Source organism: Rattus norvegicus, chromosome 9 (genome assembly GCF_021556685.1).
Source record: "Rattus norvegicus strain SHRSP/BbbUtx chromosome 9, alternate assembly SHRSP_T2T, whole genome shotgun sequence".
In the NCBI taxonomy this organism is placed as follows: Eukaryota; Metazoa; Chordata; class Mammalia; order Rodentia; family Muridae; genus Rattus; species Rattus norvegicus.
Window position 1 is genome coordinate 97,010,507 of NC_141542.1, and position 13,489 is coordinate 97,023,995.

The 13,489-nt window shown below is 39.6% G+C and overlaps 1 protein-coding gene across 49 annotated transcripts in view; it reads right to left on the reverse strand.

The window, feature by feature from the left end:
* Dock10 (dedicator of cytokinesis 10) overlaps nucleotides 1–13,489 on the reverse strand; it is a 257,968-nt gene that overhangs the window by 43,554 nt on the left and 200,925 nt on the right. For all 49 annotated transcript variants that reach the window (XR_015628577.1, XR_015628576.1, XR_015628575.1 and 46 more), the window contains exons 28-31: nucleotides 9,117–9,263; nucleotides 6,518–6,601; nucleotides 4,704–4,800; nucleotides 3,065–3,109 (exon numbers count right to left, since the gene is read on the reverse strand). Coding sequence is in view for 41 of the 49 variants with exons in the window: in XM_087565510.1 (XP_087421636.1) it covers nucleotides 3,065–3,109; nucleotides 4,704–4,800; nucleotides 6,518–6,601; nucleotides 9,117–9,263 (373 nt within the window). In the remaining 8 variants the exon portion in view is untranslated. The remainder of the gene's footprint in view (nucleotides 1–3,064; nucleotides 3,110–4,703; nucleotides 4,801–6,517; nucleotides 6,602–9,116; nucleotides 9,264–13,489) is intronic.

The following is a 13,489-nucleotide window of genomic DNA, read 5'->3' on the forward strand; positions in this document are numbered from 1 at the left end:
AAGCACTTGCTCCAATTTCAGACAACCCGGATCACACACAGTGGCTCACACACCTATAACTCCAGTTCCAGGGGTCAAGTGCTGAATTCCAGCCTCTGCAGACTCCAGATAACCAGGTGGTGCGCATATATACGTGCAGTCAAGCATTCATAACACTTAAAAATGTCTATCTTAAAAATGATGAAACATAAATAATCTATATGAGCTAACGGCAAAACAAAATAATGCTATAAACCCAAATAACGAGATTCAAAAGTAGGTGAAGAATGTGAATAGGCAGTTTTCTAAAGAAGACGTTAAAGTTCCCGAAAAGAGAATGAAACAAGAGTTTAATACCACTGATGACCAGGAAAGTGCAAATCATAGTCCCAGTGAGCTGTCAGCTCCTTCCTGTCAGAGTGGCCACTAGGAGACGTCAAATGATCACGAAGGATAGGGACTGCGTGAAGAAGCAGGAATCCAATACACTGTCCAAGTGAACTTGAACATCAGTACAGCCAATGGAAAACCAGATGGGGATTCTCCGTAAGTAAAGGCATAACTGCTTCATCATTCAGTGATGCAACTTAAGGATACATGCCCCCAAAATTGAAACCAGACATTTCTTTTTTTCTTTTTTACAATATATTAAAAAAAACCCATAAAATTTCATGTGAATGAGGCAGCATGTAATGTCGTGTATATATTTACATATTTATAAGGTTTAAATCAGCTAAACATATTTATGCACTGAATACTTATAGTTCTTCTACCATGAGAACATTCAAGGTCCTTTCTTCTGGCTTTTTGAAATGTACAGTAAATTACGTTACCAGTGCCATTGCTCTACTCTGCAGCAGCTAGGGTGTCTCGCTTCTACTGAACCAGAACTTTTCAGCCAGTCTTTGTCCATACCTCCCTTACATACTTCCCGAGCCTCTCGGAAACACAACTGTACTCTCAACTTCTAGGAGCCCATGTTTTAGAATCACCTATAAGTGAGATCAAGTGCAACTTGTCCTTATTTCTGACTCATCATGCCACAAATGACACTAATGTGTAATGGGTCAAACCATAATCCACATTGCAATGTGCATTTTGTTCATTGGCAGTTGGAGCCCTAGGCTGCTTCCATTACCTCCCTCCCGTGAACAGTGCTTCAGTGACCGTGTACCCTCTTGAGGACATGGCAGGCAAACCTCTGCCTATTTATACAGTAGAGGGATCTATCAATCTATTATAATCTGTCTATCTACCAATCTATCTACCTACCTACTGATCTGTCACCTCTTTCTCTACTCTCTCTCTCTCTCCCTACCTACCTACTGATCTGTCACCTCTTTCTCTTCTCTCTCTCTCTCTCTCTCTCTCTCTCTCTCTCTCTCTCTCCCTCCTTCCCTCCCTCCCTCCCTCCCTCCCTACCTACCTACCGATCTGTCATCTCTCTCTATTATCTATCTATCTATCTATCTATCTATCTATCTATCTATCTATCTATCTATCTATCTATCTATTTATCTATCTATCCATCTATCCATCCATCTACTATCTATATCTATCTACTACCTATGTATCATCTGTCTGTCTGTCTATCTATCTATCTATCTCTCTATTATCAATCAATCTATCTATCTATCTATCCATCCATCTACTACCTATATCTATTTACTACCTATGTATCATTTGTCTGTCTGTCTGTCTGTCTGTCTATCTGTCTGTCTATCTATCTTTTATTTTGAGACTCCACCAAACTGTTTTCACTCATGGCTTTACTAATTTACATTCCCACCGAGAATGCACAAGGACTCTCTTTTCTTTACACGTCTTATACTTTATATAAAAATCGACATCTTAAACATCTGCAATGCCATGTTTGTTGGGATTTTATCGCAAAGATATAAAAGGGGCAGGAAATCAGCGTTTTGGAAATAGTAGAGGGAACTGTGGGAAGTGAAAACAAACTGCAGATACTCAGGAGCTCATCTGTGGATGTTAAAAAGTCGAGCTCCTGTAAGTAGACGAGAAATGGAATTTTGAGGGACTGGGGAGATGAGAGAAATGGGCATTTTTCTCCCACTGACAGTTCTGTCCCAGGCACAGATTCTCAGTGAGGGGATGGACACATTATGATGCCAAGTATGTAGCATGGAAACCATAGTTAATAGCAATACTTTATAGATAAAATGTGTACAGCTGGGGGCTTTATTGTACATATGAGGAAAATTTCAGAAGACTTGGGAAATTAAGACATTGGAAAACCTGAAGACTAAAATGTCGTGGATTGCTGTTTGTATTTTCTGTTCCCTCAAGAGGGGAGCCCATACTCAGGTGAGGTCAAGCAAAATCTTAATTGGTCAGATAAGGCTAGAGCCTGTGATTGGGCAGTGAAAGGAAAAAGTAGAGCTGAAAGTTTTAGAGAGGGGAAAGAGGAAGAAAGACAGAGACAGAGAAACGAAGGATAGAAGAAAATAGAGGAAGAAGATGAGCTGAGGTCATGTGGCCCAAAGTAGCCACAGGGTGCTATGGATTTCATAGATGGGCAATAGAGCAGTGTAGGGTACATTTGCCCAATCTAGGCATGCAGCTTGTATTTATATCAGTTGGGTCTTGTGTTCTTTGCACGGGCATTTTGGGGTTGGAGGTTTACCGTTATAAATCTGGTTGGTATATTACAAACCTCAAGTGTTATCATTTTAAGGAGCTAAGGGGATCTGACTGAGTGGTAGCCGGCTTTCTGCAGGCCAGCCACGGCAGGCCTGGGAAGTGCGAGCGGCTTGGCAGCAAGCTAGCCACAGGAACGAGGGCAAGACCAATGCTTGGGGCTGGCAATGGAGGTGGGCAAGACTGCCATGCTGGTGCAGAGCCAGATTTAGTGTAGTTCATTTCTTAAATCTACACGCCACAATAAAATATAAAGGAATTAAAGTTAAGGTATCAAATTATATGTGACAAAAGAGAAAAGTTCAGACAATCATTTGGACATGTTGGTTACAGGTTAACACAGGCATCTGTAGCATCTGTGCCCATTAACATGATAATACTACTATGGGGGCTTATGCAGGTAATATGAAATACGATTATTTACCTGATGCATGTAACTCTTGAATTGATTCCGAGGGTGTCAAGGGATCTAGACATGGTATAAATAGACAATAATTTCAGATACATCCATACTCAGATACATATACAGTCTATTAATTAGTTAAATTTATAGGAGAAATTTAAAACATATTTCAATTTATTTGCTATTATGTCACCATTTTCCAAGAAAACTTAGGTTGTATGCCTCTCAATTTCATGAACAGAATTATATATATATACACACACATAAATACATATATATATTTAAGCTATTTTACTGCCTTGTTGATTGAGAATGCCTAATTAGAATTAAAATAACCAAATAAAGGTTTGATCCACCCTGCATATCTTAGCTAACTTATCTAGCCAAGAATAACTTGGCATTAAGTTGGATTAAAAAAAGAAGAAATTTTCCTCCTCAGTTGGGGAGAAAAAAAGAAATTCTCCTTCTCCTCCTTCCCCCTCTTTTTTCTTTCCCCATCCCCTTACTATTTATTCACTGCTGGGATCAAACCTTAAGTGTCATACATTCTAGGGAAGGCCTCTGCTGCTGAGTTAGACTTTTAAGGATAAATAAAATCACATCCCAAACAAACAACACCCAAAGCCCAAAAATGTTTTTGTCTGACATAAAATTTCTACTTTTTCTCTCCACTATGGGATGTGCATTGCACACTGGAGAAAGGATGTGGTGATCCATGCAGATTATATTTAAAGTGGAGATATTAGCATATTTCTAGGCCTGCTGCTGTAAATTTCCTTCTGTGGTGTCGATGCAAGCTGCCACAATGGGCTCTTAGCCTTCTATTTTCTGATCTCTTGACCTTCAATATGTCAGTGTGAGTAGTCTATTCATAGCTTGGAAGCACAGAACTTCAAGTCCCTGACTCAGTTTCGGTCTTCTCTTTGTGCTGGATGCTCAATTAGTTTCTGATGTTTACATTCGCTCATGATTTTTCTCCATAGGTGCACACACATGCGCACACACACACACACACACACACACACACACACACACACACACACAGAGGTTCCAAATTTACCAAATAAACATTTTATGTGTAGTATTTAAATGTATGTCAAATTTAGTAAATGAAATGTGCTCTGTTCTGACCTCTGTACCCAGTCTCACCTCCTCTCTGGCCTAGGAGTGTCCAGAGTTTATAAGGCAGCCTTTTTTCCTTCCTTCCTTCCCTCCATCCTTCCCTTTCACCTTCCCTCCCTTTTTCCTTCCCTTCTTCCTTCTGGCTTTCCAGTTTTTCCTTTAGGAGAACTCCATCCTGACACAGTTATGCTAATTAATAATGTCCACTGGAATTATACTCCTGACTTTTTCCTCTCCATATTCAGGTATCAAAATCAATGGAAATCTGTCTTTCAGAACTAGTAGGACCTAGTTTATAATTCTCTGGTTTATAGTAACTAGGTTGAAAATTCTGCTGGATTTCTCTGCTGAAAAGGGGAAGATAAATACAGAGTTGCAGTCATAATCACATGGGGTAAACCCTCTTGTGTTGTTACCAGATGATTAGGCTTAGATAGCTAAGTTGCCTCTTCAAACAGAATGGTTAAGGAAACTGGAGAACATGGTCAGAACAAGTGCCAGCCTTGTAGGGACTTAGGAAGATATGCGGACTTGTTACCTGGAATGTTCGCAGATCTTATGGGGAGACACAGAGGGATAAAATGTTCATGTTGACAAACTTCCTGAAGGAAATCAAACTTATATTGGCATAAAGTCTGAAACAGAAGCAAACAGCATGATTATTATTTGTACATCATTAAGTTTCATAAAAACAAGCAAAAGAAAGGTGCATGCTTCAATTGGACCATGACAAAGAAGAAAAGAGTTAATTTTGTATGACCACCAAGCAGTTCCTAGGTTTAGGGGAGTCTGTTTGCTCAGAAGTGCTTCTTGGAGTCACTCACACTCCTTATCTTTGCACACAGGTCAAGACAACCTATAGGAAGAGAGCAACTAGGGGTTGGGGATTTAGCTCAGTGGTAGAGAGCTTGCCTAGCAAGCGCAAGGCCCTGGGTTCGGTCACCAGCTCCGAAAAAAAAAAAAAAAAAAAAAGAAAAAAAAGGAAGAGAGCAACTGTGACCCACATTCTATTCCTATGAGAGACAACTCTGAGTTTTGCTTTTAGCTTATGTTATAATGTGTTTATTGTATGTTCAGTCCTGCTGCATTGTGTGAATGGAGCCCTCTCAAGACTCCAACTCAAATCGCAGAGCAGACTGTGATTGTAATCAGGTCCAGCCTCAGGAAGATAACGGTACACATACTCTGAAGTGATGTCAACTCCATAGGACACTAGTCCTTAGCATCTGTCATTAGTTCCTTTCTCCCCTGACTTTGCAGAAGGTGTGCCTTTTCTATAACATCTGGATTTGGACAGTGATCGCAGAGTTTAGACTTGGTCTAAGAAAAACGCAATTTACATAGGAATGATTGTCATAACAGTTTTATATCCACTCTCACACATGAGAGACAATAGTCTTTAAGAGCCATTAGCCTGTCACTACTACATGCACTAATATTAGTTCACAGAATACAAAAATATTCCTTTATCTCCAATTAGAATTCTATTTCTGGCAACAACATCCAATAGTGTAGGAAATTGCCATTTCAAAGAAGAACAGTATTTGATGTGCTCTTTTGTATGTGAGCAAGCGTATAATTAAATTACACACACGTATTAATTATTCTTCACTGAGAATATGCCAATTGATCTTCAGAAAATATATGGGTCTAGTGCAATTATATTTAAATGGAGATTATGCACAGTTCATGCATCATACAACTATATAGTCTTTAAAATATATTTAAAGAACCTTATACAACTAAGGTTATTTTTACAATAGAGTTTATAAGTATGAGTGTGTCTGTGAAAAAAATGAGAAGAATCTCAAATAATAGCTTAATGTGCACCGTAAGGTCTCAGATAAAGAGGAACATGCAAACCTCAAAGGAAGGAGTAGTTACCAATAATAATGAAGGTCAAGGGAAGAAATTAATGAAATAGGAACTAAAAGAATAACATAAAGAATCAACCGAAAAGTTGGTTCTTTGGAAAGAGATGATTGACAGACCTTATCCAAACCAACTAAAGAATGAAGATCCAAATTAATATAATTAGAGATATAAAGGTCTCATAATAAACTACCATGAAGTCCAGAAGACTGTTAGGGAATATTTAAAACTATAACCCTGGGACATCTAGAATAAATGAATGCTATTAATCATATGCTATCTAATAAAATCAAGTTATGAGAATATAAACAACATGAATACCCATATCAATGAGATTAAAAGTTCCAAACCAGATGGTAGAGAGCTTCTCCTATGGCTCGCTCGGTAGATGGCAGGCTGGTGTGTCACTGATACGCACAGAGATTACCTTGGTTATCATGCTGGATTGGACCAAGCATTACTTCCGTCCCTGGTCCTTACCTTGAACTCACCGGAAGAGAACATGCTGACGTAATTGTTGACCATCTTAAACACGAATCCCCGGTCCATAAACGTAAAGCAGCGCTAAGGAGATATAATTGCAAAGTCAAATCTTTTTACTTGTGGGACTTCAGGAAAGACGATTATATACTGATTCAGAATAATATTTAACTAAGTGTGCGATGTGCTTGTTTAAAAATATCTTGAAAGCATGTTGGAACACCCATCTGAATATAGCGACGAATTCAAACGTTAGAGATAAGATTAATGCTTGAGGGTCCAAACCTGCACCTAATGACTATTTAAAATATTGCTTGGAGTTTTGTAATGAGGTTTGTTTTAGACTTTCCCTTTTATATACAAAGTTGTCTGCTTTTAAATTACTTGGCTACATCTTATTACTGTTTTTAGTACATTGATACCAGAGTTGCTTAGGTGGAGATCATCTGCTGTACACTCTGGGTGGTATGGAATGGCTAGTACTCTTCATCCTTATTGGCTTCCTTCCCCAGGGGACTGTTTTCTGTTTTATCCAGGGAAGCATGCATTTGAAGGACAAAGAGAGGAGATCCTGCAATTTCTATTAGAGAGCAGTTGGTGTCTTGTTTGGTCTGTTCAGATCCTCTTAATCTAGTTAGGAAGGTCTTAGGTCAAATTTATAATGGGTGCATGTAATTGATGATTATGGAATACATCTCTCAGTCAGTATTTGGCAAAGCTACTGTTTCTAACCATTCTCCTTCTACCCTGGACCCTGGTCCTTTAGCTTGGCTTATGATTACCAGCAGTGAAGGTTGGGTGGTAACATTTATCCCCCAAGTATGGGTTATCTAGCCAAGCAGATTAGATATGAAGACTTTCCCTTGCAGAGATATGCGTTACCACCCATTCTTATGGTTTAGGATAGTTTCAGAGCACATCCATTAAGACCTGAGGTCCACCTCATCCTAGATCAGATATTCTCAAATGGTTTTCAAAAGCTAGTTGAAATAAAAGCAAGGATTACTCAGACGAAGAGGCAAGGAGACGGCCATCAAGCAGGAAAACAACACTTGCCTTGGCATTATGCTGCAAAAGAAGAGGACTTGTACGGGTGGGGGTGGGGAAGAGTTGAGACACAGTTTGGTAGGACAAGAGAAGGGAAAAAGCCAAAACATAAAAGCTATATGGGTTCCTGTGGTGTGGATCCATGTGAGACACGTCTGTGCTAAGGGAAAACAATACAAACACACAAGCTTTTGGCATAAACACTGTAAAATGGTGCTTCCTATGATGTGGTTGAAGGAGGGTCCCTGAAACCCCAGGGCATATTTATGCCCTCAAAATGATTCCACACTCCGCTCTCTTGTTGATGGAAAGCAACGAGCACAATTATGGTATTATAAATTTTCCCTCATTAAATCTCAATGACAATAGTTATTTAGGGCTTGCGTCTGGAAGATACCTCCCTCCACAAGCTCCTGTTTTAGGCAATCAGTCCCCAGGTTATGTAGTTATTTTGAAGTTGTGGACGCTTTATCTTTAGGACCCAAGGCTTGGCTAGTGGGAGGAGGTTACCATGGATGGGACTCCAGAGGTTCTGCCTCTGGCCTTCCTCCACTGTTTCCTTGTGTCAGCCATGTGAACAAATTGTTGTGACCTGCCACCAGAGGACAGTGACTCTACTATCCTTCCGAGGGAAATGGACTGTGATGCTCTGAAATGAGGAGTCAACAAATTACTGCCAAAGTTGTTCCTATCAAACGTTTTGTGCTAGCCTTATGGAAAAGAAGGACTGCTCTGAGTCACGGCATGTGACTGCTTTGAGGAATTAGACAACCAAACGAGGGAAACATTCAGTGCCTTCTAGAGAAATGGCTATTGGCAGATCTCTGGGAGTACAAGAGGCCACACCAAGAAGGCAGTGGGAAAGCTCAGTGTGCACCAGCTCCTGGAACTGGGCCAAACCAAGACGTTTGCTCTTCCCCTTTGCAGCTCTGGTATTATTTCCCTTTATTTTTCTTTAATCCTTTTAACGCCATTCCCTATGCTTTCATTGTCTTCTGTGTCATTAAATTTAAAATATGTATGTATGATGGACACTTATGATGCAATCTTTCCATTCATAAACTTCTTTTGTGTGTGTGTGTGTGTGTGTGTGTGTGTGCCAACCATGTGATATGTTGTTATTGCTATTATTAGTGGATGTTTTCAATGCCAATCTATTCTTTTCACCATTACCATTTACATTGTCATCATCTTGGACATTTCTGTTACTTCCACATAAAGTTTATACACAGACAGCAATGACCTCAAGAGAATGCCATCACCACAATGTGACTCCATTCAACATCTCTTCCTGTTTGAAATTATTCAGAAGCACCATGACTTGACAACACTTGGGTGCATGTTTTTATCTGACCTTCATTTGTCTTTAGTAAGCCTCTGGGCTGGAATGAATATTAAACGATTTCAAGAGAAGAGGTGTCGAAGTGGAAGTGTTCGTCTCACTGTGGAGTTCTGATACTTAATAAATAGAGATTAAATTAACAACATTTAGGATACATTGCAACCACTGTCAAGGGTACTTGAACAGAACAGTGCTCTCAAATAGCTGTACCTTAAGGAATCGGGCCACACTGTGGTTCGCCCTTTTGGTTTCTTCAAGGGCATCCTTGCATTTCCAAATCACGTGGTCGCACAGGCCCATCACCAGGTTGTCTAGTTCACTTTGGTAAGACTCAGGGAATCTTTGAGCTCTGGGAAGCTAAGCAAAGAATGACTTGCTTATGACGTGATGTGTGAATTTCCAAGCCAGGACAGCAAATAAAAGACTTACCTCATTTTACAGAACAGCTAATCAAAGAAGTTCTTTGAAACTTGAAAGCAGTAATAAAACTCAAAAGGCTTTTAATTCTCAAGGTCACCATTCTACTGTGTTTACTAAATGTTCCCTTCTAGCTTAACTAGTAAATTTATATCTTTTTCATTAAAAACTGTTAACTCAAATACTCAAACCACATAGACATGTGCAAAGTAAAACATGAATAATTTTATGCCCTCATATTAATTTCTTCCTTTTGCCCCCCAAGGAATAATATTAAACTTTAAATAAAATATATTAATTTTAAGATGAATATTATTCTAAAACATTCTTTTATTCAGATCGCTCCATTTATTTTAATTTAAAATGAAGTGTGAAGTATATTAAAAAAGACTACATCTTCTATAGCAAGGTCCCTGCCTAGTGCAAGGAGTCATCACAAAAGTGAGTAAGGAAAGAATTTAAATCCCAGAGGATTGGGAATAATGTCGTGGAATGCTGCCATCCAGATAGGACATTGCTATGGCTGCTGTGATCAGACAGTGTCTCTAGAAACCTGTACAAGATTGGATACTTACACTTTAATCATGTGCGGAGGGAGTGCCCACAAGGACCTACTTAAGTACCTAAGGTGCTAATGTCTGCTAGTGGATGCTGGAGGAGGGCATGTATTTCTCTCTAATGGTATAAGCCTATGGGAGTCTAGAAGGTAAGAAAAAAGGTGTTCAGAAGGAAAGGAAGGGGGCTAACGGAGGGCATTGGAGAGGGCTGAATGTGATTGTAATGCATTGTATGTATGTAGGATGTTGTAAAAAATGTAAAGAAATGACAGGAATGAATATACTGGGGATGGCTCAGTCGATAAATTCTCTGCTTTGGAAGCAGGAGTAACTGTAAAGGCTGGGAATGGTGGCTCACATCTTCAACAACATCACAGGGAGGAGGAGCAGAGGCAGGTGGATTCTGGGAGCTCACTGGCTAGAGAGCGTAGCCAATCACTGAGCGCGAGCTTCAGCGATAGACTGCCTCAAGAAAAAAAACTGAGGAGTAATCGGTGTCAACCTCTGGCCTTTGTAAGAACTCACCAAACATGTGTTCCTGCACACACACACACACACACACACACACACACACACACACACACACACACTTATACGCTATCATATCTACATTGTATACTTACAAAAAAATTTAAAAACTTGTAACAAATAAGCAAGTAACTGGATGAAAATAGATATTGGTCTGAAATAGGTTCTAACATAAGTTCTAGTCAGTCCTAAAATATGGTTCCAGGATTTAAAACAGATAAGAAATATCAAGATCATTATGATACTGGACATAAAAGAGCTTGGATGTGAGATTTGATACAATTTTATGTCATGTTTGGATGTCTTTATAAAAGGGGAAACTCTTAGATAGCCAAGCTCTGTCTTTGGGTTCATATAGGTCTTTTCTATAAGGTCAATAAAACTCTTTCATCTCTACAAGTTGGCTTTTATAATTATTGTCACTAAAATTAGAGTTAGATTGAGTCACATAATTTTCACCTACAAGCATGCAGCCTTTCATACTGTAGAAATACAAACCATGAGGGCTATTATTACAGGGTTTGTTCTAAATGGAGATTTAAATAATGGAATGTTGGAGCCAACTTTTATTTTTCTTTTTGTAAGACCACTTATAAGGATCCTGAAAGCCTCATCATTATTCTTTGTATGTATTTAAAATTTATTGTTGAAATCATACAAATTGATTTAAAAAATCCAATCTAATAAATCATATATGCCATGTTCATTCTTCTCCATTTATCTTGGGCAATAAAGACAAATAATTTACCTATTCAAAAAGCAGTAGTCATTTATTTATTGTGTTTGTGTCTGTGGGGGAGTATTGTGAATAGACAGGTATATTTGCACACGTATATATGTGTGTGTGTGTGTGTGTGTGTGTGTGTGTGTGTATGGAGACCAGAGATTGATTTCAGCTGTGTTCTTTAGGAGCCGTCCTCCTTATTTTGTGGGCAGACAGAGTTTCTCTTTGAGACCTAATGCTTGCTGTTTAAGCTATGCCTATTGGCCAATGAGCTCCAGGGAATCCACCTGTCTCTACTTTTTAGAACCGGAATTACAAGTAAATGCAACTACACCTGGCTTTATATGTGGGTACTAGGAGTCAAACTTGGGCCCTTGGCTTGTGCAGAAAGCCCTTTCCTGACTGGGCCATCCCCTGGCTCAACAAAGACTTGTCATATAAGTGAAACACATTTGTAGTTTCTTCTTTGGGGCTTGTTAATTTCTAAGACTTATTACATATAGCATATTGTTTCCTGGGAGACATGTGTGGATGCTATAGATTTTCATATTCTCTTTCATCCACCCTCTTTAAGCCTTCTGTTGACATTCTCCTTGTGGTCTATTCCTACTCTTAACCTGAAGGTATGTGGTGGGACAAACACACATGGAATATTTCCAATTATTCTCTGGATGAATATCAGAAAAGCTTGAGGTAGAAGATGGGTGGGAGGTTATTGCGGTGACTCTCAAACTGCACATCTGGAGCAGAGAGGAGGAGAAGCTAGGTTCTTAGACAGCCAAGGTCATGAGGGGTCAACCCAGGTCTGGTCCATTTGGGAGCTTTGTTGGAAACTAGTGAGTGATGGGGAGGAATAGAAGGTTTGTTAGCTCCATGCTGGGACTTGAGATCAGTGTTGAGAAAGACCTTTAGTAGATCTCAGGAATATGAATGTTCCTAAATCAGAAGGCCGGGAGTCACACAGGGGTCCTCTCTGTGAAGCCACATCACAGCATTCAGTAGACCAAATTTCAGGAGCATTTAGGTTGCTCCCAACTCCCTCAGATTCTCCACACTTGCTCCGGAAATTCCCGACTAAACTTCCTTAAGTATAGAAAGCCACTTCATAATTAAAAGAGAGAGAAAAGGAAAGAAAGTACTCAAACACTTGGGACAATCTTCCTATGAATGCTTTTGTGTCAAATGATGAAAACTTTTCCTATGGAGACTAGTAAGAAAAATGGAAGGTGATGGGATTAGTGTGAGGGCTACTGTTGACTTAGGTAACAAAAAGGCAAGTTGGGATCAGTAAAGACAAACTCCTGGGCACCATGGGGATGTCTAGATCATTTGTTCTTAGTGTGTTCTGTGACCTATCTAGATGAGAAGATACATATCAATAACTGTAGCAGAATTTAGTCCAATGCATCTCGGGTCATGTGTTATTTTTACTACTCAACACTTCAGTGACAAAGCAGGGATTACACTGAGAAAATTTCTTATCCCAGCACAGCAGAATTCTGAGTTAGGAATTGTTCTTATCTACATGTTAGATTCTCTTCTTCCTTTGGGGAAGGAGGCTCTTTCTTATCTTTAGAAGTTGGAAAGTAGATGCATCTAAAACACACATGCAGGGGCTGTGGTGTAGACATGCACTCTGCAGAGGTGAGTGAACAGTAAAGCATTTCCTCATACCCAGGTCAAAGTGATAGCTGGCAAGTGCTGGGGCCTGGCAGGTGTTTCTGGTTGGTGACATCACACACCCCGTGTTTTGTCCTTAACCTTTTGTTGTTTATAGTGTTGTCTATCTCCCCATAACAGTTGGCTCTTCTCTCACTAGAGAAAACACCACAAAGCCCTGGCTTTGGAAGGAAACAGATAAACTCTGGGGGAGCTCACCCACCTCTTCTTTGGTAAAGGCCCAACCTGACAGCTTCCTGGGCCTAACCACGAAGGCTAGAGACTATATATATTAGCCACTGAGACTGTGATGAGAGAGAAAATATGAAGTGGCAAACTATAATTAACAGAGGAGATGGTATTTTTTTGATCATATAGGATTAAATGATAGGTAGCTTTCTGTAGGAATTGATGTTTTTCAGATCCTAAAAATGGATATAAGTCACCTGAAGTCAAATTGTAATTTTCTTAGCCACTGTAGCAGACAGAGGATAAAGGCTGGCACAAAGACATAGAAGAAGGTATACCTGTAGGAATTGCTATTAATTGAGACCATTGTGCCCATTAGAACCTGATGTTTCACAGGAAATCACAATAAATACTCCAATGACCCCAAGCCACCAACAAGGTGCTGGTAGTACCATCACTGTGACGTTCCATGGGGTTTTGTGTCTGGCGGTAGCAGAAGCAGGACTGAA